The 23183-nt window shown below is 38.4% G+C and overlaps 1 protein-coding gene across 5 annotated transcripts in view; it reads right to left on the reverse strand.

Moving 5' to 3' along the window:
* Positions 1-23183, reverse strand: part of ARID4B (AT-rich interaction domain 4B) — an 89172-nt gene that overhangs the window by 2567 nt on the left and 63422 nt on the right. For 3 of the 5 annotated variants that reach the window (XM_071549591.1, XM_071549589.1, XM_071549590.1), the window contains 7 exons: positions 17308-17556; positions 10796-10880; positions 9814-10006; positions 7177-8388; positions 5217-5327; positions 1978-2193; positions 164-310 (listed from right to left, as the gene is read on the reverse strand). In XM_071549591.1, coding sequence (XP_071405692.1) covers positions 164-310; positions 1978-2193; positions 5217-5327; positions 7177-8388; positions 9814-10006; positions 10796-10880; positions 17308-17556 — 2213 coding nt within the window. The remainder of the gene's footprint in view (positions 1-163; positions 311-1977; positions 2194-5216; positions 5328-7176; positions 8389-9813; positions 10007-10795; positions 10881-17307; positions 17557-23183) is intronic. The other 2 variants (XM_071549593.1, XM_071549592.1) reach the window with 1 other exon arrangement.

A 23183-nucleotide genomic window follows, 5' to 3' on the forward strand; every position in this document is an offset into this window, starting at 1 on the left:
AACATCATAAAATAACTACACACAGCATTTCCAAGAAAACCAAATGAAACCACACTCCTAATGGTACACGTCTCTCTCTAAATTATCCAATTCTTGTCAGCACCTTAATAACATGACATGCAATTTAGCCCTCTAAAAGGAGAATTTAGGTCCCAGCACTTACTTTCTCGCTCTTTTTTCTTTAAGCGCTTTCTTCTTCGGTCAATGGAAGCCACCTCAGATTTCAAGGACAGGTAATGTTTCCTGATTTCTTGCAACTTTTCTTGGAGGACTGTTATGCGCTCGGCACTAGTCAAATTTTCCAAGTCAGCTGCAAGTTAAACAATCTTTGTTAATTATTGCTTATTGTTAAGCATTTCCAAACACTTCTGAATGCAAGTGAATTGGGACATACATCTTAGTGATGTGCTTTGAGGCTGCAGACAGCTAAGCTAAGAAACACTGCAATGACAGCAGCTGCTGTTCTGCTGTTTATTACCACAAATTTGTTCATTTTTAATTATTTTTTACAAGACATGACCATACTTTTTTTTTTTTAAGGGAGGAGAAAAAAATGCATTCTCCCCTCCCCATAGGAAGGAAAAGAATATAAAATTAAGACAACTGGTGAAAACATAAGGGCCAAAACTAGCTTTGAGCCTACTGTTTTCAGTCCTTGCTAGAGCTCAGTTTGGCCCAAGACACCAGGCTGTTATAGAACAAGCGGGTTATAACAGGACTCTGAGTAGCTGGGGGGCAGTTCTAATAGGGTCCATGGAGTATGGGGCTGTAAGGTACAACCATACAGGACAAGGCACAGGAACTGCCCCCTGGTTGTTTCTAGCTGGGAGCTCTCCACAGTGTGGCACACAGCCATGGGTGGATCTGGCAGGGAATTTCTTGATTCAGTCCAGGGAAGCCACACTGGAGACACTCCACTCAAAGGCATTTAAGAATCTTTTAAACTACGGTATGGGGTGCAGAATGCCCTTCATCAACCTATAATGAAGGTAGCACCCAAGGACCAAAAGCCACAACTACATCAGGCTGTGGGAAAACGATGAAAAGCTCAGAGACACTGCAAGCGTCTTTGACTCTGCAACAGCGGGACATGTGCCAAACAGCACTCCAGAGACCATCTTCTGCCAAACAACTTTAGCACGTGGAATGTAGCCAAGGTAGAAAGAAAGGAAGGAGCAAAAGCCCTTTAAATGTGTTGCACCAGGAAAGCATTCAATGAATCTCAACAGGCCAGTAAGTGACAATAAAGACCTTTCATGTTACACATTCCTGAAGAGCATCAGAATGCAACCTGACTGTAAAGAGGCACTAGGAGAAAATTACTTTTAAAAGCAGAGTAATGCCGAGATTCAGGGCTGGAGAGGAAAAAAAACCCAAACCAATAAAACAGCAGTGTCAGATTCAATTAAAAAGTTGCACTAATGTCATGGCATTAAGCCACTGATCTGTTTTTCAGCTAGGAAAATGCACGATCCTGTCCACACTGCTCACCCCTACCTACACGTGGCTCACCTCTAGCTGTACCTGTAGCTTGACTGAAACACACACAGTGGAAGTTCTTAATACTAGAAATAGTAAACATGTCCTGGGTCACTAACGCAAAATGGAAGGGGGAAAAGTTACCAATTGATCACTTAAGTGTCTGAAGCAAGAGTAAAACAGCAAGGAAATATCAAGACAAGCAGCACACAGAGTAGATAATGCTCAAACAAGAATGACAAGTATATTCAGGGCAGCAAAACCAGCAAGTCAGCACACAAGCCATATCTAAAAACAGTCCTGGAAGAGTGTGATATAGGCAGTTCCCTGTGCTGCAATTGCAAAAAAAGAAACAAAACATTTTTTTTAAATGAGGATTTATCACAAAATTAAGCAAACTCAGGATGGAGGCAAAAAAGCCACAATATATAAAATTCAAAAAGCCTTTTTATACTGTACCACAAGATGACACTAGGTGTGTTTTCAAAAAATACTTACACATTTGAAAACTCCATTTGTAAACTTTGGGCAAACGATTATTCTGTTCTTTGAGATCAGACTCCTTCTCTCCATTTTTCCCACATTTTCCTGGAGATTGTGTTCTTGTGAGTGATTTGGTTTGGTGAGATTTCATGCCAGTAGAAACTGATTTTGCTGACTGAGACTTGGACACACTTTCACCAGCAGACAGTTCATCACTGTCACTGCTGTTTGCTGAAGAAACAAGATGACATACTGTTACAAAACAAAGCCCAAAACAAAAAGCCTATCAGAAGCTACCACTGTGCTGATTTTCATTTAACAGGAGTTTATTTGACCCAAATATTTTTACTTAAAATGGCAGAATCCATCCTGGTGTAGCAGCTTGGCACACAGCCCTCTGCAGCACTGGGTGCCCCAGTACAGAACCACAAACCAGGTATGTACTGGGGCCCCTCTGTGGCACGCTGTGAAAGAGAAACCTTGCACTGGAAACACCACCCAGTTAGTTGCTGTGCAGGCAGACTCAGAGCTATTGTATGGACTTACAGGAAGCAAGATCCTACAGAGCTAGAGGGGAGATAAAAGTACCCAACTCTGGCACCACAATCCATCCTAAAGACTGGCAAGGATATTGTTGAAAGTGTGTGTGCAAATGCATAAGGGGGTGGAGTCAGGACATGCTTCTTGTAAGGAGACTCTTGAATATGATCCAGCTGCTCAAGGTCCCCAGAGAGGGAAGATGCACTCTGCTCTCTGAATGGTTCACAACAACATCACAACTGTTGCTCTAAAACCACAGCCATAAATAAATTGCCTACATTAGCAAATAAGGCAAAGAGGCAGTCCAGTGTGTTAGCACAGGTGCGAAAATGAACCGTGTCTGGCTGCTTATGGGGCTGTACTTTGTCTAAGGGTTCGCAAGACTGACTTATGTCCTATCTCCTGTTTACCTTTTTAATATCAACTTCTAACACAGTCATCATCATGGCTCAGCTTCACAAATGCAGATTTGGGCAGGGCTCTCCCCACGTGGGTGTGCCCTTCCAGCCTGCACAGTGGATTTTTTAGGTGAGGCACAGCGTGCACAGAACTGGCCCCACCGTTTAAGTCCTGAGGTCCATCTGCCATGGCCAAGCGAGCTTGGACAGTGACAGGGAAGTCCTCAGGACTAGAACCTACAGCCCCTGGTATTCCTAGGAGGGCTCCCATCCAAGTACTAACTGGGGTTGACTCTGCTGAGCTCCCAAGATCTGATGGGATTGGCATTTGACTGTTACTGTAATGCAGTATGCAATATATATAAAAATCTCTATCTCATTTTTGAGCGAACAGTTACAGAAAAACCTTGCTTGTACTTTTAGTACATGTATAGCAGAAATTAGAGTAAGCAACTGACCTTTTCTTCACTCTATATCACCTTATTTATTTTCTCTCTAGTAAAATAACTACCCATAATCTGAATATGTGTGACATAATCTACAAATTTCTCAGACATGATAATAAAATCTTTTAATTTTGCAAAAAAGATCTTTAGCTGACCCAAAACAGAAGAACTTCATGTCACGTGGAACTTTAACTGTAAAGCACCAGGGTAAACACAGTTTTCTAATCAAACTGTCCAACATAGAGTAACAAAGTTATCTGTCTAAAAGACAAGATTTATTAGTAATAATTGAAAGGATGACTTTTCTTTTTTTTAGGATTACTAAAATAAAACTGGGGGAAAGCAGGAGCAAGAGACTGGAATTCAACACAAGTCTAGTGAAGCTGTGGAATAAAATGCCCACGAAATCCACAGAATCTCCATCATTAGAGTTGTTTTAAAACACATGTTGAACTCATAGCTATTAAGAAAAATGTATGCCTCAGTTGTACTTGCCCTGGGTGTTGACAAAGTGAGTCCTGAAAGTTTCTTTTGGTCCTTTATGCTTTGGTGATCTGCACAGGAGAAACTGAACACCAAGACACCCATAGCATGAAGGAACTCTGCTGGTTGCAGAGTTGCTGGTGTTGGCTGGTTTAATGCAAAGGTAAGACGTGAAGCTGCCACAAAAGCAGGTGTAACGGGTATACCTGAATTTTGCCAAAGGTACGTTTTTTGCTTACAAATGACTCCACATTTTATCTGTTTTCCTTATTACATTCAGCAGTCCCTGAAGTCTAACAAAAAAAGCCCATACAAGGACTATGTAGTACAAGAAACAATTCTAGCTTTGAAATGTTTGCATCCTGATGAAGACATAGGTTGAGAGAAAGAGGTAAATTCACTAAATCCAAGGGAGTAATGGCAAGGCTAAAAATGGTGTATTAGTTCTGCAAATTCAGTTTGTTACTTTAATTCCTGGGGCGAGGGAAGGAGCAAGGATTACAGAAGGAGGAGACTAAAGAAATGGAATAAAAAAGGATAAGCAAATACAAAGAGGAGATAAACAAACATGATGGACAGGTGGGGTAAAAGTAAATACCAGACTAGAAAGTACAGTCTTTTAGTAAAAGCTGCTAAAAGAAAGCAAGAGGCGAGGGAAGGAAGGGAGGTGGGGGAGAGAGGGGAAAAAAGGCATGGAGTATGCTTTTTATCCTTGCTTTAACTACATTTTTTAGTTATCCTCCAGGCTTCACTCTCTAACTGATTGTTTCCTGGTATTCTTTGTAACAATGAAATGAAGCAGTAATTGATCTTGTTGTTTCCCAAACACAGGTGCATATGACCCCTAATACACCCCTGCTTTTATTAAGCTACCCACTACTGTGGTTTCTATTCAAAAGCTACATAACGTACTGAAGATGTAACAGACAGCACAGGAAGAAAACAAGAGTCTGTATCTTCTGGAATTATTCTCATATTTGCTACAGGGTAGAGATATTAACCTCTAAAAACTCATCCTGCAGAAAATACTGAGCACAATTTCCTTCAGGTCCCAGTTTCCCCTCTAAAACAGGCAGTTATTGTGATACAGAGATACCTGCCCCAATTCTGCCAAGTGTGAAATACTCTCTCTTCTTAGTCTTCCTGAATTACACAATACTAAGGACCTCTTAGAAAAAGGCCCAGAAGTAATACAGGACATATAAAAACACTTTGGCATTCAGGTAGAGCAGTTCCTTAATTTAAACACTATTAAGAATTCCCTGATAAGAACATTTTGTCCTAATCTATTTTTCATTCCCAGACTTCATCTCCTACAATCATTCAAACAGAGGACACGGTACATTCACACACTTCACTTCACTTCACAGTAAGCCGCTGTACTTACTAGTTTTACTCTTCTTTTTGCTATTCACAGATGTTTTGTGGCTTCTTTTCTGCTTTTTTGAGGAGCTGCCTCCTCCCTGAACATCTTTAAGTCTTTTTTGGCCTGTACAGACTATAATTGGAACAAAAAAAAGAAGAAATTGAAATTTAATGAATGGTTGCACTTCTGTGTGTCAAAAAATCCCCCCAAATACCTGAGAGCTTAATTTTGTAAACAACAATGCAACTGTTCCTGCCAATCCTTAATACAACTCAGTTTTGCACTTATATTGACAGGAGGAGGTGAAAGACAATGGAAGGTTTACAGGTAAGATGATTACAAATAACTTTCCCATATGCATCAGCAGAGTTTCTCTTGAGCCATGTGGATTTATTATTTTTTTAATACTGAAAATCAAACAAGAATGCGTTTACTAAAAAAGTTATCAAGACCTATTGGAACTGAAAATTTTTTTCAAGGTTTGTTGTACTTGGAAGCTGTGAAAAAAAACAACCCAATGCCATGACGTGTGATCAGTAGTTACATTAATGGAAAGTATTAAAATCTTAGATAATGTTAAAAAAAGCAACAGAAAAAGAAGGCAAACAAAAAACCAAGGGGAAAAGTCTACTGTGACTATTTGTGACTATAAAGGGAAAAAAGTAGAAAAGGAAGATAAAAGAATTCTAGTACACCTGCTAAAAGAGAGTGTTTTAGGAGTTGTGCAAACATTGTTTCACAACCGTGTGACTTACAGACTAAAAATGATCCCTGTAATAAAACAATTTGAATTAAGGAACCCAATTTTCTGTAGCAGGCAGCATGCTGAGAAAATCAGAGAGGAAGCTGAAGTCTACTGCATGTAAAAGTAATCTCATACAATAGTGTAAAACTTCTTTTAAGTGGCAATAAATTCCTTTCATATAAAAAACCCAAACAAATTAAGTTCTAAACCTATGCAGCTATAATTAACAAAGCAATACAGGTGTATTTACTGAGGGCTACACATTCACCTTTTCCAAACTCTCTCGTTTGTTTAGATAAAGACATTTTGTTGCATATCTTCAGAAGAACATTTCCAACAGAATGCTGAAGGTCACACACCTTAAGGGCATTTTGAGCAAAATTAATTAATTGTTAAGTGAAATCTATTGGATGAAGAAACCACTTTTACCTCAGAATTATAGCCGAAATGTATTTTTTTCTCTGTTTTCCTAATTTTTAGGCACTACAACACAGTGAAAGGAGCTGTACTTTTGAGGAACTGCAAAAGAGCCATCTACTTTCAGAAAAAAGCTTTTGGGTCTTGCCAACTGTTAAAATGCAGGCAGCAGTATGCTGACATTATGTGCACAAGTGCTGGTCGTGTTTATTATCCCCTGTTCTCTAGTGGTTTCAAGATAGGAACTTCAATCTGCAGAATCACATCTCAAAGTGAAGCAGCTAAAAAGGTCAAGGCTTGTTATCAGCTTGACTTGAATCTTAGAAAGTTAATGTTCTAAAAAACCAGAAGTTTGAAATGGCTGTCTAAGCAGCCTAGCAGCAGGAGGGCTTTCTCCCCCCAAATAAACACCTTACAGATAATCAAGTTTTATGCAAGAAACAGTATCTTCTACTTCCAAGGAAGATGTTTAAAATACTTCCATCTTCCTACAATAAATATTCCTTACACAAATATTTAAAGTTTGCTCTGGGCTTTTCTTGCCATATCCAGTATAAACTTCACTCTTTATACTTTATCAGTCATTGAGACCATCACAATTTTCTTTTTAATGGAAGGCCAATAAACTTCCTGGCAGATCACATTTTATTCACTTGATGATTATGCTGTTTCCACACATTTGAAATGGAGAGCAGACTACTACTTCCTCCAACAACTAACTTTTCTGCAGTGTAACTGTAATAGAATGAAAACATGTCAGCAATGCTAAAAATGAGAGCTGGATAGGTTGGAGACAGCTCTGTTTGCCCTTTCCTTTACCTTTTTCAGCATGCTCTGGCTCTGGTTGATTGCTACTGCTGGAGCTGACACTGGCATCAAAACCTGTTGGAGAAATATTTCCCTCAGACTGAAGGTCTTGCAGCTCCCCTGCCACACTGTCCACCTCTATTGTGCTATCTGTTTCACTTTTGATGCTTCGTATCTCTTCTTGATTTGGTGGCAGCGCCTCAGACACAGTGACACTGGACTGATGCCTACTGGACTCCGTTACAGTTACAGAGGAGGGTGACTCAGGAGTTGTAGGAGGAGTATTTAGCACTGAATTGCTGCCGCTGCTTGGAAATTCAACTTTCTTCTCACCTACTTCAGTTGGTTTCTCCTCTACAGGTTTAACATCCACACTAGCTGGCAAAGATTTTTCAAGTTCACAGCTAGGCAAAGAAATACCTTCTTCTGCAAGAGTCTGAAGCTGCTCCTCGGCTGCAGCATCATCAGGAGCAGCATGTGGAGGGGATGCAGCAGCCTCGGTGTCAGAGTCTGAGAACAGTTCCTTCAGCGTTTTCTTTGGCCATTGTCCTTGAATACTTGACCAGACATCTTTTCGATCCTTCGCTCTGGTGTTCTGAAGTCTTTCATCAGAGTTATTTAGAAGCTTTATTCTTTTCTCTCCAACTTCAGAAAATCCAGAGTAGAAAGTACTTGTCCGTAAAGACTTCCTTTTCTCCTCTAGTCCATTGTACTTTTTCGTTGGAGTGATTTTCAGTTTAGATTTGTCTTCCTCGTCTTCGTCTGAGGAGCTGTTACTGCTGTTTTCTAAACTAAGAGAGTCTTTGTTTTTGGACTTCTCATCCTTTCTATTAGGTGACATAGTCTTTAAAGATTCCTCTGCAGCACAGTGTCTTCGTTTACCACGTTTCACTGGTGGTTTTGCTGTTTTATCAACTACCTCCTTCTTTACCTCCTTTCTCTTCTTTGTAGCTTCATCTTCTCCATCGGAATCACTGTCTTCAGATAACTGTTCCATCTCTTTTCGCAATCTTTCAGGAGACTTGGATACTGACTTGGGCACTGCTGTATCTGTAAGAGCTTTAGTTTCTTCTGGCAGGGACGAACAGCTCTGTTCTTCTTTTAGGCAGAGTTCATTTTTATCTTGGCTTACAGCTTCAGGCTGAGATTCTTCTTTGCCATCAGCATGTACATTCGGGGCACTTTGGTCATCTTCTTGCTCACTATCATCAGAACTTTCAGAAGCTAATTAAAAGTATATAAAAAAAGAAAAACAAAAACAAAACAAGAAAAGTTTGTCTTGGTTCTAGTTACAAAGAATTATTAAAAAAAACAACTAAAGAAAACTGTACAGATATGAAGATACACTAAAGTAATCTCTAGCAGTGAATCTCTTAAATGGTACCTCCTGAAGAGTTCAAAAACTTGAGGTATAATGGCCAGATTAGAAACTAGACAGATACTGTATTAGACAGTACATCTCCAGCAATTTCTGAAAAGGTACAGAAAGCAGAGTGCATCAATCCATAAAATACAAACTTCTGCATAATTACCCAAACCAGAAACTGAAAGATGTGTTTATATATTCCTTATGTTACAAATACTACCATTATCTGCCTCTTTTCCAAAGCCTAGAACAGAGACATCATTTTCCCTAGAAAATCCACAGTGTGAAGGACAGAACAAATAACACACACAATAGATACTCTCTAACAAACCAACGTGATGGCCAGCCAGGAAAAAAGGAAGTGAAAGCAATAATGGAAGGCACTTAGAGAGACAAATGGACAACAAGGGTGTAGGACAACAGCAAGAATATTCAGGGTCAGCAATAAAGAAACTGAGAAAAAAAGAATAAAGATATAATGGAAAAGGAATCAACAGCAATCCCATTCAATGGGAAAAGGTATGAATACATGGAGAAATACTGATATATATATAAACTCTTTGATTTGTAAAGTTAATTACAGATTAATTATAGCACTAAGAATAGTGTCACCACTAACTGCTTTTTTGTTTCTCATTTCCTAAGGAAATGAAGCTTCATAGATTATGTTGACTGTGACTCCACCTACAATTTTGGAACCCAGTGGGCAGTGTTATGCAGGGTCAAGTAAGTCTGAAAGATTATCAAATTGATATACTTCCCACAAAAATTTGTGATTATTCAAACCACCTATACCATATGATTTCTTTCCTTGGAGGCATGGTCTAAACTAAGGATAAAAAAAGCAATCAGTTATTATAATGCTGCTGTAAATGTGTGGGAAGGGACAAACAATATTAGCAACAACAGACATGCCGAGATGAAACCTAGCTTCATTATAAATTCTATTTTTCAAGACAATAAAAAAATTAAAAAAATAATGGGTCCTAAAAGATTTATCAAAAATTAAAAATTTAGTAATTAGATAGGAAGCAAAAATGCTTTGCTCTATGCCGAAGTAAAAAAGGATGGCAACACAAAGAATGCAATTGACTGGTAACACAATGAATCCACACTTCCTGTTTTCAGAAACTGCCAACATTGTTTTTGTCCAAGAGTTATTTCTGAAGATGATGTTATAATTAGCCAGACTCAAAGCATTCAGTTGCATCAGTTGTTCTATACTGTAATTTACTCCTCTTTAAAGGTCATTTACAGAAACAGAAAATTTTTAAGTACAATACCTTGTAAACCATTAATGATAGATGTAATTTCTATTGATTTAACTGGAGCTTGTTCAGTATTTTTGGCTTCAGCGCTGTCAAGTTTGGACCCAGTCTCTGGTGACGTGCTGGTGTGAAAGGGGGGTTTTGACAAACGTCGCAGTTTACAGGGTTTAGGAGAATACTTCTCTTCCTTCTCTCTGTCAGTTTTATTCTGGGTGAAAGAAAAGATTAAAAAAATCCCCCTTTTCATTTGAACAAACACCTCGACAAAGATTACAATTACTCAATGTTTACAGTTAAGCTTAAACCTTCAACCTGTAAAGCAAAACTCCCCTCTTTGTTTGAAAGATTACAAATACCTTTCTATGTTCCATGCCAAGACCTTTCTACTGAAGACAAGGACTTTGCTAACACTAAAACAAATGGGAAAGCAAACACAGACAGTGCTGTAGGAGCAGTGGCACCACAGGACGCAATGACAGGGCAGCTGTCAGGTTCTGAAGGTGCTGGGGAGGGGGAAGGAAAAGCTTCCTTGCAGCCCACAGTCCAAGGAATGTATCATCAACTAAGTCTGAATATCAGCTGTAAAAGAATGGATTTTGGAAAAAAATGCTTGGTAATAAAATTATAAAGTCCCATGCACAGAGGCTAGTCATAGGTTTGCTTTCCAGAATCAGGGAACTCCCAAATTCCATCTCCCCACCCTGAGCTGGCTCCCAACACTGAGGGTAATTTGGGTCCTTGTTATTTGTTTTCTGTAAATGCATACTATACATTTAATTTTAAAATATAGGAAAGAAGGAAAGAGAAGCTTCCCTTCCCCGCACAAAGAGAACAACCAAAAGCTTGGTAAAAACAGTATCCATTTTTAAAAGCCTACAAAGTTGCTTTTTCTGTCAGACATTTGTAAGCCAATCAAAGTCAGGAAGGAAAGTGAGGATTAATGAAACGTATCAAACCAAAGTTGGGAGCAACAAGGGAGAAAAGGGAAAAAAACTACCTTTATTTTCTTTCGATGCTTAATTTTTGGAACATTTTTATCAGCGGGCCTCACTATCTTGTCTGCCTTTATCCATTCATCATACCTAAACACAAAAAGAAATTGTACACATTTATGGTTTTAAGCAGATAATCATGACATCATAAGAGAAATTTAACTGAGGAAAAAGAGAATTAGTAGCCATATAAAAACAGAATTGGAACTTGAATCAAGCCCTTTGAAGTTCCAGCTAAGGTTCAGAGGACTCGAGTTTTTTTACACTGAAGGGTAAATGCAAAATCTACTATTTTTTCAGTTTACACTGAACAACAGGAAATCCACATATACAAGTAAAACAAACTACCTGAACAAGAAATCTGTATGGACCTACAAGAGGTGTACTTCATATATATACACTGTAAAACCTTAACAATAAAATTTTACAACTCAGCAAAATGTGACCAGTTAATAGAAATAAATTCTTTCAATCCTAGATGTCTGCAAAAGTGTTATTTGGAGTGACTAACCCTTTGGAGATACTAACTTCTGAGTCACTGACTTCACAGTAACACTTCTCAATTCCTTTTCTGCTAAACGTTTTCATTTTGTATCAGAATGATACAAGAGAAATATAGTAAATAGAGCCACGATATTAACAATTGGCATCTTATTGCCTAAGACTGGACTGGTTAAATACAACTCCAGGTCCAAAGAAGTACTTTCTTAGTAAGAATATAACTATGGTACTATACTTGCCAAATTCGTTGTGTATTTCTGAAAAAAACTCAAGAATCAATTAAACCATTTTTTTTCTCCCAATAAAAATAAGCTACTTTGCTACAACTGTGAATTCAAAAACCATCTGCGTAAGAAAGAGGTCAGTTAAAAACTAGTATGTATTAACATATAAACAAATTCTGATTCCCCCAGGTAAACATGAAAATAGAAAGGGGAAAAAACCAACTTGAAAAAACCCACCACCATTAAAAACTGAAACCACAGACACCCAGAAAGCTAGTGCAACATGGAGTCAAGCACAATGCACTCATGACCATGTTGGCTTTCCACCATTTTTATATAGACAATGACTACTGATACAGTCCCAATTCAGCTTCTTTGCAACCACTGCCAATTATATGCACAACACTGACACATAAATTAAAAACACACAGAGAAAAACAAGCAAGTTTCCAACTTGCTTTCCTGTATATTCCAAGTTGAGGTCTATGCAAAGGATTTCAGAAACTACTCTACCTTATTAACTTAAATTTGAGATAATAATACACTGAAAAATGAAGTAGCAGTAGCCTCTGAAAAACAGCTTTCCAAAACAATTTTTTGGGCTTTTTTTCCCCCTTCTATGAGAGTTAAAAACCACAAAATCTTGCAGCAGACCATGCAGACTATGATATACCAAGATTGCCTGTACAGCTGCAGATACCACTGTCATTGTACTATCGTAGTGCTATTACCAAGGGAAGTATCAGCAAACAATTTCTCTCCAAAACTGGAATATAACTCTTCAGGGTTTCCCAGTATGAAAAATTCCCATATTCTGTGAGACTGTGGGAAACACTATTTGAAATAACCTTTCTTCAAGTCAAAGATGTGCTTTCCATAATGAATACTGCTAAGTGACTGCCAAATGGACTTTGTGACCGACAGACAGGTTAAGAGTATTTGACTAAGTCTAAATGCTTGCAGAAAAACAGCACTAGGACTTGACAAACACGGTGAAAGGCAATGATTTTGACAGTGCCCTTTCTGCCTCAACCACGCTGCTAGAATACAAAATTCGCATTCAGTCAATCTGTGCATTTCCAGGAAGAAAACAACCAAAGAAAACAACCTTCCCCCTATGCCAAGTCTGTGCACAGCCCACACTGTCTGTGACTCATGGTAACTGCAGTGCCTGCTGGAGCAACAGCTGATAGACACGGGGCACAGGAGAGACACGCAGGATCTGAACAGAGTATCTGCACATGCCACAGGGCGTGTTGTGCATTAGAAGCAGTGGTCACACAAACCCTCCTCTCAAGGAGCACAAACAGTGAAACAGTGTGTGACAGCCACAGTTCCTGCCCAGAGCATACCCTGCTTTACCCCTGACTGCACCCACAACAGCAGACACACTGTGAGGAGGCCCAGAGTCACAGGAATCTCACATACTCTCCAGGTACTGAGCTGCCCACACTTCACACCTTTGCACCACACAGTTCTCTTCACCACTCACACATCAGATGTGTATGGTTTGCATAAACCTGTGACAATGAGATCCCAGGCTGAAACAGAGCCTGCAAAAAAGATACACCCCAAGCCACAGCTGACCCTAAATTACATTTTCCTCTAGTACATAACAGAGAGGCACCCTGAAAGCTGCATCTAAATGGGGTGTGTGACTGAAACCAGAGACTTTTTTCCTGGAACTGCACCTGCTAAAAAATATAAAAACTTACTTCATCAATAATCTTGTTTTACATAGTCTCTTCACAAAACAAAATAAACCCAAAAATATTATGGAAGAAGTTCTTCAGCAGTCATCATTACAAGAAGTACATGCTTTCAGAAGATCTGGGTTGTTTTACCACAGTGTTGTCTTTCACACTTACTTGCTTCACCACCCTAAAGTGAGCAGATGGATGCAGACATGAAGGAGATTACACAGGATGCTGCTCTTAAAAGAGTTTGCTCAGACTTTTTGAGAACCAAGAGGAGGGATTTGGTAAGAAATTATTATTTACCTATTTTTTAAAATCAGGTTTCACATGAAAACCTGAAGTGCCTTCATAAGGAACATGCCCTTTGCCTTGCCAAAATGAAGACAAAGAAGAGCCAGTAAGGAGAGAAGCTTTTCTGCCCTACTGATTAAAATGAATGCCTGCCAGAAGGGTGAGTTTGAACAGGAAGGAAGAAAAAAGGCTAAAATGAAACGAATACCTATACAGCAGAAAAAATAACTGGCAGTTTGCATCAGACTATGTACTGATTGTATTACATCCATATGTACCATTTGCAAGCTAAAATACACAACATACTCTCAGAGATTGCACAGTCAATATTCCACAGAAGCACTAGAGGGAAAACAAGGAAGAAAGCTGACTTTTCCAGACTAGATGTATACTAGTAAAAGTACCACTTTCTCAGGAAGATAAGTGACCTCAACGAACCAACAAGCCTTGGCAAATTCACTGGAAAGTTCCAGCAAACTCCCTGTAGCTGCTAACAAGGAAGAATCAAATATTTAACTTGGCTGTGATCAAAAAAGGCAGAGTCAGTCTGATTACCCAAATACTGGAATATTAGATGAGGATTCTAGTTTGTTTAATTTCATTTATGGTTTTTTGCTAATTTTCCCCCCAGCTTTTCCATGACATACATTACTCTCCAGAACCTGAAATTTGGCTACACGTTTAATTTCAGTGGTTGACAGTCCAGTATAAAACTTACATACGAAGTAATGGTTCAGCAAATTGAGACAGAAATTAGCATTTCACATGCAGATTTCTGAAGGAAAGAAAGGAATGTTGTAAATAGTAAGTCAAAGTTTAAACACTTGAAATGTTCAAGAATAACATATCTTGTGATGTTGTACCATAACAACACACAGATTTAAAACAATCCTTTTAAGTTTTAAATATTCACTCTCTAATGACTGGGACCATGCTGCAGAAGAAATTCACCTCGAGCACTTCCACAATGAACTTTTCTTTGCACTAGCAGCTGAAGATCAAAATTACAACAGAAGGAACTGGCACCGCAGGCTCCAAAGAAGTTTTAGTTCCATATAAAGCATACATAATTCAGAACATTACTGGCCTGTTAGAAGAAATACAGTTTCTCTGTATTTCTCTGCTTTCTTCAGTTAACACATAAGCAAGTCTCTCAGGGAAAAGATTTTTACCATTTCCTTTCACTAAAAGTCAGGCTCCACTGAACACTGTCATTCTTTACATTTATCACAGACATGCATCGATCCTGAATCTCCGGGCCCAAAAACAGATCCTTGAGCGTAACACTGTACACCTTCTGTACTTCCTATTTACTCTTAAACAAAAGAAAACCAAAAAACAAAACAAAAAAGCCCTCCACAGTTGTTATTGTCTCTTGTTCCAGAGTATTTAAGAAAAACTAACACAGATGAGTATCAAGTTTCCCAAATTCCACTCCAAGTGCACAAAAAGGCATGTGAGCATGTCCACCCCCCACTCCATGCACAATTATTCTGAATCTCAGACTGATACTGAAATTAACTTGTGGAAAGAGACATAAGTAGTTATTTAGGATTTAAAATACAGGTCACTAAATGGCATTCTGACCAAAAGGGGAAACAGAAAAGTCAACTCTAAGGGACAGGAGAATGACAGAATTAAAAAAAATCCCCGGATTAGTAGGAAACCTCAGTTTAGTACATACCTATACTTGTACATACATGTCCCTACTAAGGAAGCTACAATTATTAAGGAGAAGAGGGAATTGCTTCCTATCCAAGTAATGCAGTTACTTTTCCAGGTTGTGACTGACTAAAAGCCCAGTCAAGCTATTTCGCAGTATGGGAATAGTCTTCACAGTAAAATATCAAAGTGTTTAGATGCTCAGGCTAACACACTCTTTCTCTCAATTCCAAAAATTTAAGTGATTTTACTTGAATTAAAAAAACTAGCCACATTTAGCAGAGTTCACACACAATAGCTAAATCTCAATCACTGACATATTTTTCAGTGAAGAGTCCTGCTCCCCCAAACTCTTTCAGAAGCCTCTTTCAAAGCACCAGGTAAGATTATAAATGCAAGTTCTGCTGCCAGAAAGACCAAACACCACAACTTAATTCTCACATGAGTGCAATATTACTAAAAAATTCTTCTCTTATTAAACATATCCTAGTCACAGAAAAAATGCCTCTGATACCAATATGTGTATTTGTTTAAAATGCACAGTTAAAAAATCAGAATCTTGATTTCTCCTTTAAGAAACAGGGTGCTGGGATCTCCAAGGTGAAGAAGGCTCATTTTTGACTTCTCATTTCTTCAGATTTGAAGTGGCACTGCTCAGATAAAAATCTGATCATCTCATCTCGTAGCATGTAAAATGGCATGACATTTGCTCAAAAAGAAAAACAACTTCTGTGTTTGCATGTGGATTCCAAAACAAGAGTTTAAAAGCAAGAAATCTCTTGGGATGGTACACACAGTAATCCTCAGTGAGCAGGATGAAAATTCCAGCAACTTGCACTCCTAAGGGAATCCTCCCCAGTAAGGGCAGAAACGCAAGTCCCACCCCAGCCTTGAGGCTGCGTCTCCCCTCTTACGTTGACTTCACAGCCCACTATGCTTACAGATGTTGCCTGAAGACAATTCATGTCAAAGATCCTATTCCTGCAGATCAGTGTAGATGTAGACCAGAAAATTCTACATTAAGGACAGTATCAAAACTGGCAACAGTGAAACTTTCCTCCTCAGCAGTGGTTTAGGTGGAAATCACCAGCCTGAGATGCAAAGAGGTGAATTCAAGGGAGGAAGAGAAGCATCACACTTCTCTAACTGTTACCTTTGCTAGCAGATCTTGCCAAAACTGAATAAATGGTATTTGTCCTGCCCTCTTGGTCAGAGGTAGGATGCCCAGATGACAGATGAAGGTCACAAGAACCTCAGCTTTTTAGAAAAGGAAAAACAAGTAAAGAAAGAGCACAGGAGATTTGTCTCAGAATTGTGGGGTTCTTTTTGACAGATCTATAAAGACAGTAATAAAGTTAAAAAGGTAACAGCTAAAAACAATGAGCAGATACATTGAAAATGAGAAAAGAAACAGTTATGCTCATAAGCTGCTCAAAAAACTTTGGTTTTCTCTGCTGTTTTCAAAGTTGCTTCAAGTTCCAAATAGCAAAAATAGGTCTGAAATGGCAAAAATATAGGATACTTCAGTTTATTTCTATTAATGCTACACTAAGGACAATAAAAAGCTTATACTCCTTATATTAAAAAAAAGCAGAAGATGCCAGTAGGCCAAGAAGAGTCTTGTTAGGAAGCTTGAGGCGGCCTCAGGGGGAGGAAAGGTGGGGAGGGTGGAAATCAGAACTGATGGAATGCAATTATTTGTTGCACACTAATTTGCCACAAAGACTCTTGTCATTCTCCTCTGAAATACCTACTGCTAGTGTACTCCATGCTTTGCTGACAAGAGTATACAGCCTCAGCTAAGCACAATATTCAAATATTTTATGAGGTAAAATTGGCTTAAAAGAGCCAGAGCAGGATTCTGTGAAAGAGTGAGCTGTCACTTGCATGGAGAGAAAAGAAAGATGGGGAAAAAATGAAGCCTTCTTTGAACAAGTCATTTTGAGATGATTTTCTAAGTAACTAAAGTCCTGCATTTATATAGTGCTAAAAATCTAATAATTTCATACAGTACAATGACCCTCACAGAACACCAATACTGAAAGTTTAGGACTCCAGATGTCTATTAATTTAGTTTTTAAAATTCGTAAGTGTATTTGAGAAGTAACGCAAGAAGTAATCACTAACTAAAACTCAAGTTACCTCACGTTCCATCCACAGTAGTGCACCAAGTAAAGGACTTCTCCACCTTCGATGTCAGAATCTTTAATACTAGCTTCATACATTTTTTGATTTTTCCCTCTTCCATACCGCACTTGGACTTTCATGCCTGGTGGATAGCATTCAAACTCTTCTTCCTCATTGTTAATGTTGTCTTCTTCCTCCTCCTCCTCCTCTTCCTCCTCCTCTGCTTCTTCTTCATCTTCATCTTCTTCCTTATTCGTGTCATCTCTTGAAAGGTTTAAAAAATTGTAGAGTTAATATGAGATACTTCATAAGCTTTTCAGTTCCAAACCACATATATTGATAAATATTGTGGATGCATTAGAGAGTGGGAAACAGGAGGCTCCAAATATGTGAAACTGTATTACAGCTGAGTAATATCAGCAAAATGGGATATAGCAACACACACCAAATCCAGTGACTGTAAGATGCAAAAAATGGCTAAAAGAAAAAAAAAATCCATCAAAATCTGTATGAGTAGAAGTTGTTGAAACTAATCTTTGTATGATTCTTTTCATGCAGTCTCTTTGTCTAAATATAATTTTTTCAGTTAAAACTCATCCATTTCAATATAGAGAAAGTTTCCTAAATTCCATTTTTCAACACAAGTTTTACCAATGCTTCTTGAAACTTGCTTCTCAAAAAAACTCCTTGCTTTGTTTCAATAAATAAACTCAGTCTCAACATCCTGAAATGACTGCAACCAAAGTCAGATGTCAGGCAAAAAAACCCCAACATTGTATGTGAGTTTATCAGGAATTTAAGAAAGATGTGCTAATTTATGACCTTGTCACTCCTTGCCAATTATGCTGGAGGTCTTCTAAATAGGTCAAACTTGCATTTAATTATTACATAAATACACAAGCAGGTGTGCATTATTTTAAAAAGGAAGCTAATTTTGAACACATTTTTAGATATTTGGACTAATTTTCAGAAGCAGTAAAACCCCACAAATCTTGCTAGTTCCAGGCTATGGCAGCTCTGGGCTGTTCAGTGATCTGAGAATTATCTGCGACCAGCTTAAGGAGGCCGACTACGTTACAAAAGTTTATGGGGGAAATGTTTCTTAGTCTTAAACAACTCTATAAAACAGTATTATTTGCTCTCATATCATTCTAACCCCACACTGTGCAACACAGAACAGATTTTGCTGCCGACTAAATTCACAATAACCGTGGAGCGCTAACAATTCAAACCCCTGGTATGTGCAACAGGTATGTCTGCATGTTATAAGTCTGATAAGCAAAGGTGTGTTGCTCCAAGTCTGATTCATGCCAATACTTGAGTTAATCTCACAAACACAAAAGTCTGTATTTGTAATCTAAGCCTTCTGGTAAAATTTTCAGTAGAATATACTTGATAAACTAAGCAACTTTCTCTCTGCAAAAGGATCAATAGCAGTTTAGTTATTCAAATGCTTCTTTGCAGAAGGAAAACTGCAGTGTTATTATCTAATTAGCTGCAAAAGAGAATTCAGAACAATATGCTAAATGCAACTGTAGTATTACTGCACTGATGCAGTAAAATTACTTCAGAAATGAGTGTTGTCACATATATATATCTATATATATATATAAATCTATATGCACAGACACCCATAAATATATAATTACATGCATACATGTGTATGCACAATGAGATAAATGTTAAACAATCCCTTTGTTGGTGTATTAACTATACCATGTCACAGAAGATATATCTGTTCAGGTACACATGGCATGGACCACACAGTTTAACTCTGGAAGGCCAAGACTTTTAATTTATTATATACTTGCAGTGAACTACTTTGTTGGTGATGTTAAAACAACCAGAGTTAAAAAGGCAACTTAAATAAAGGAGATTTGAAAGAATTCCACATTTAACAACAGAAACCACCAACTAGTATTTTAAATGCTTTTAAATTATAGTCTCTGCTGCACTAAAACAAAACTCCTGACTAATTTCAGCTTAACAGGTATTATCATCTTGCTGTATGAACAAGATGAGCTTGTAATTTGCCATCACTAAGCAGACTTTTCAAAACTGCCATGAACTAACTTTTGCCAATTTTTTTTCTCCAAGACCCAGGGGCACAATCCTTGAATGGTGTCTGCAAAGAAAAGCATGCCCATGATGGAGAGTCAGGATTTTCCAGACACTGGCAATTATGGTGCCAGTGGCTCTGCGGAAGCTGGACCAATTTGGAATCTCTCTCACCTTAATCCCCTCAGAGTTTTCTGGTGTCCCACTAGGTATCCTACAAAGAGTCCATGACAATACCAGAAATTGGTACCACATGAAAAAGATGTATGAAAGTCTCTTTGTGAAGCTGGGTAACTTGGATGGTCAAACAGATGTGAACAGCAGGCTGTGCATAAGTGGAGGGCATATCAGGAAGCAAAAGTAAAACGGAAGCAGAGATGGCTGCAAAGAAAAAGTTCTATGGAGTGACTTGGTTAGGGATCATAACCTGGAGTTTTTAGGAAACCAAACAAAAGCAAAGAACATTCACAATTTTGGAGCAGAAAAAAATGGATGCGCTCATATAGCTCCTGAAACAGAAAAACAACCAACCCAAAAAACAACAACACAAAACCCAAGAACACCTCCCAGTGGTTGCAAGGAACAAAAGATACTGTCTCGTAAGGCCATAAATAGCTCAAACCTGGCAATGCAGATGAAGGGGAAGACATGACTGCCATGAAACAGAGGTTTGTGAGAGAAAATTGTGATTGTGGCCATCCACCAGGCACAGTCAGAACCTTGTTAGTCCATGTATGTATGTATGTGAATACTGGGTTTCCTGTAAGGCCCTTTAGTCAAAATCCCAGGGAGGACATGGGGAAAAAGGGAAAAGAAAAAAGCAAAACCAAACAAACAAACAAAAAAACCCCAAGCAAAAATAGTAACAATAGTATAACAAACAAAAGCTCCCAATAAGTCTCTTGGCAGCAAACAATAATTTTCAACTCACAGCCAGCACCAACCAATATTTACCATAAAGCTGCAACAATTTTAATAACCCAAGCAGCAGCTGATGGAACAGGGAAGAAGCACATGTGTATGCACACCGTACAGAAGACACAGTAATACAAGTGTAACTGTGTTCCAGAAGCCAAAGTGCCACCAGAAAGCTTATCAGGACTCAAAGGCATTTCAAATTACAACCACAGACTGAAAACAGTCTCCCCACCCCATCTCACAAAACTTGGAAACATAAACCTTCAGAAGCAGGAAATTAATGAATTAAAATGCAAAAGTATTTGTTAATAAAGTAAAACCATTAAAAAGTTCAGATCATACAAATATTGCTTCTCACTCATTCCAAAGGGCACTGTGAAGTCACTAAAACTACACAGCCAACAGGGCATTCTCAGTCAATGTAAGATTTAGCACCAACAAGCACACAATTAAGTGTATCAACAAACAGATGATGTTAATAGATGAAACAGTGCATGCTATTACACCACTAAGGAAACTGCAGTATCATGCAAAACCTCTTTCAGCCCTAATTCTCTGGCACTAAAGACAGAGCTGTCACAAGACCAGGTGAAATCTATGAGACAGGGTGTGATTTGAAACATCACATCTGCCTCCAAGGACCCCTGTCTTGCAGCAAACCTACCCCTACTCCAGTACATTTTCCTTGACATACCAAACTGGCACACACAGCAGGTGAGATGGCATATGCAAGATTATTTTTTTTCAGGTTATTCTAAAACTTGAGGAGGCAAGATTATTTCAATTATGGGTTCAATTAAGTCATTACAGGTAATTGAACCACTAGCAGAAATAAACTTTAGTGTAATTGACACTTCAGGTTTAGCAATTAGCTTCTATTTTTGTTTCTGTCTTTTTTTTTCCTTTTTCTCATCCTAGGGCATAATTTAATGTCTACTTCATATAATACAAGGTGAAAGATGTACAGTCTCTTCCATACTATGGCATTCTCAATCACAGATGTATTAAGGTGACCTTAAGTTTTACAGCAGAGAGGTCATTAAGACCTGGTACGTATTTCCTGACAGAACAATCTCATCTTAACTACACAAAATAACAAAATCCCCCAAATTCACCAATACCTGTCTTCCCTCTTGTCCTGTTTTTGGCTGGGATAGACTTCATTTTTCCTTAGTAGCTAGTATAGTGCTGTTTTGGATGCACTGGGGTGGGGGGAACTGAGCACTGGTTGCATGGTACATAGTTGCCAGCTCGGTTAAATCACAACACCTCTGAAGCTACAAAGGAAATCTGAAAATAAAAGCTCCAAGGACTTCTGTCTACACACACAGAAAAACTGAGCAAATGCAGTTATGGTTCCTTGTCCTGAGGCGAGGGGAGAGGCACTAACTTGATTAGAATCACATCTGAACGTGGTACAGTACATTCCAACCATGCCACCATGTACTCTGTACCCAGTGTGTTCCTGTGCTGCTGTGGAGAAGGCAGATGAAAGGACCTCACATTATTGCTTCCCATTATTCAGCTAACTACTTTGAAATGTTCCTCGAAAGGATAAGGGATGGTTCCAAAGTCTGGCTGAAGAGTACAGCCCTTTCTATTTTTACAGCACTGGTTCATATTCAGCTTGGAAACATCTGGCATTTGATGAATGTTTGAGGACTCACTCACACACACGCACAAGTCTCAGTGAAGCTATCACGGTTAATGCCTTCAGTGACCATAAGCTATGCCAATACTTGGTAGAACCACTTTTTCCAAATCAGAGATGCCTCCCTTCCATTCAACATGCAGAACCACCATATTTACACTGCCACTCCGTACTTTATTACTGGGTCATTTGCAGCTTGCTGCTGTATCAAAAACAATCATTACATAAATATGTACATTATCACTGTGTATTCTACACTAAGAAAAAGAAATCAATTAGACTGTTTCTGAAAACGTGACTATAAAAAACTTCCTGATATAAAGACAGCTGAAATACATAAATAGAACACACATCACAAGTAAGAGCAAAGAAATACATTCCTATAAATGAAACTACTAAGTATGGTTGTTAACAGGATTTTTCTTTTGCATACTAACCAATAATCTAAAATTCTGAGCAGATGTTCAGACCACACATGTAATGAACATGACACACTGATCTCTCTTCTCCCAGGTCTGAACCTAAATTAGACTGGAACTATCTCAATAAATAATTCTCAGCTAATCCAGAAGATATAAGATATGACTTCTGTATTAAATCTTTACTCCAAAACATTTTAACCTCTTTGCTGCTGTTTCACCACCATAAAGCTCTGATAAGTCATTTTAACAGATAAGGAACTGAAGAAAATGTTGCCCCTAACAATCTGTTATCTCCCATATGTGAAATGGAGCTTCTGACTATTACATAATCCCATTGTAAATTGCTTTCAGAAAATCCCCAGTAAGTGTTCCCAGAAAATTTAACTCTTGTTTGAACAGAAGCCATCACCAGCACAGGCACAGCAGGTAGTCCCCTTACCCTACCAAGGTAATAAACCGTAGTCAAATCCTTCACATGCAACAATACCCATCTTCACTTAGTTCTTAATTACCGCTTTTACTACTCCTAGCTCCCCCCTACTGTTTGCAGGAGGGGAAATGCTATTAGTGCATGTAAAGATGCATATAAACAGCTCTAAGATTAAGATTTTTCCCTTGCATGTGAATGAATGGTTTAACTCTATTAAACACTACAAGCCAAAAGAAATGATCATTTTCACCTTTTGATATTGCCAAAACATGACATCATCAGTTCCCACAAAACCACACCACGAAGACTTAAACCATCAGTATGAGACAAACAGAAGTGTTTAGGCTTCTAAAGAATGTTTCTTTATGCATCCCTTGGAGGATATAAAAAACCTGATGGTTTTCAAGCAGAA

Source organism: Pithys albifrons, chromosome 2 (genome assembly GCF_047495875.1).
Source record: "Pithys albifrons albifrons isolate INPA30051 chromosome 2, PitAlb_v1, whole genome shotgun sequence".
NCBI lineage: Eukaryota > Metazoa > Chordata > Aves > Passeriformes > Thamnophilidae > Pithys > Pithys albifrons.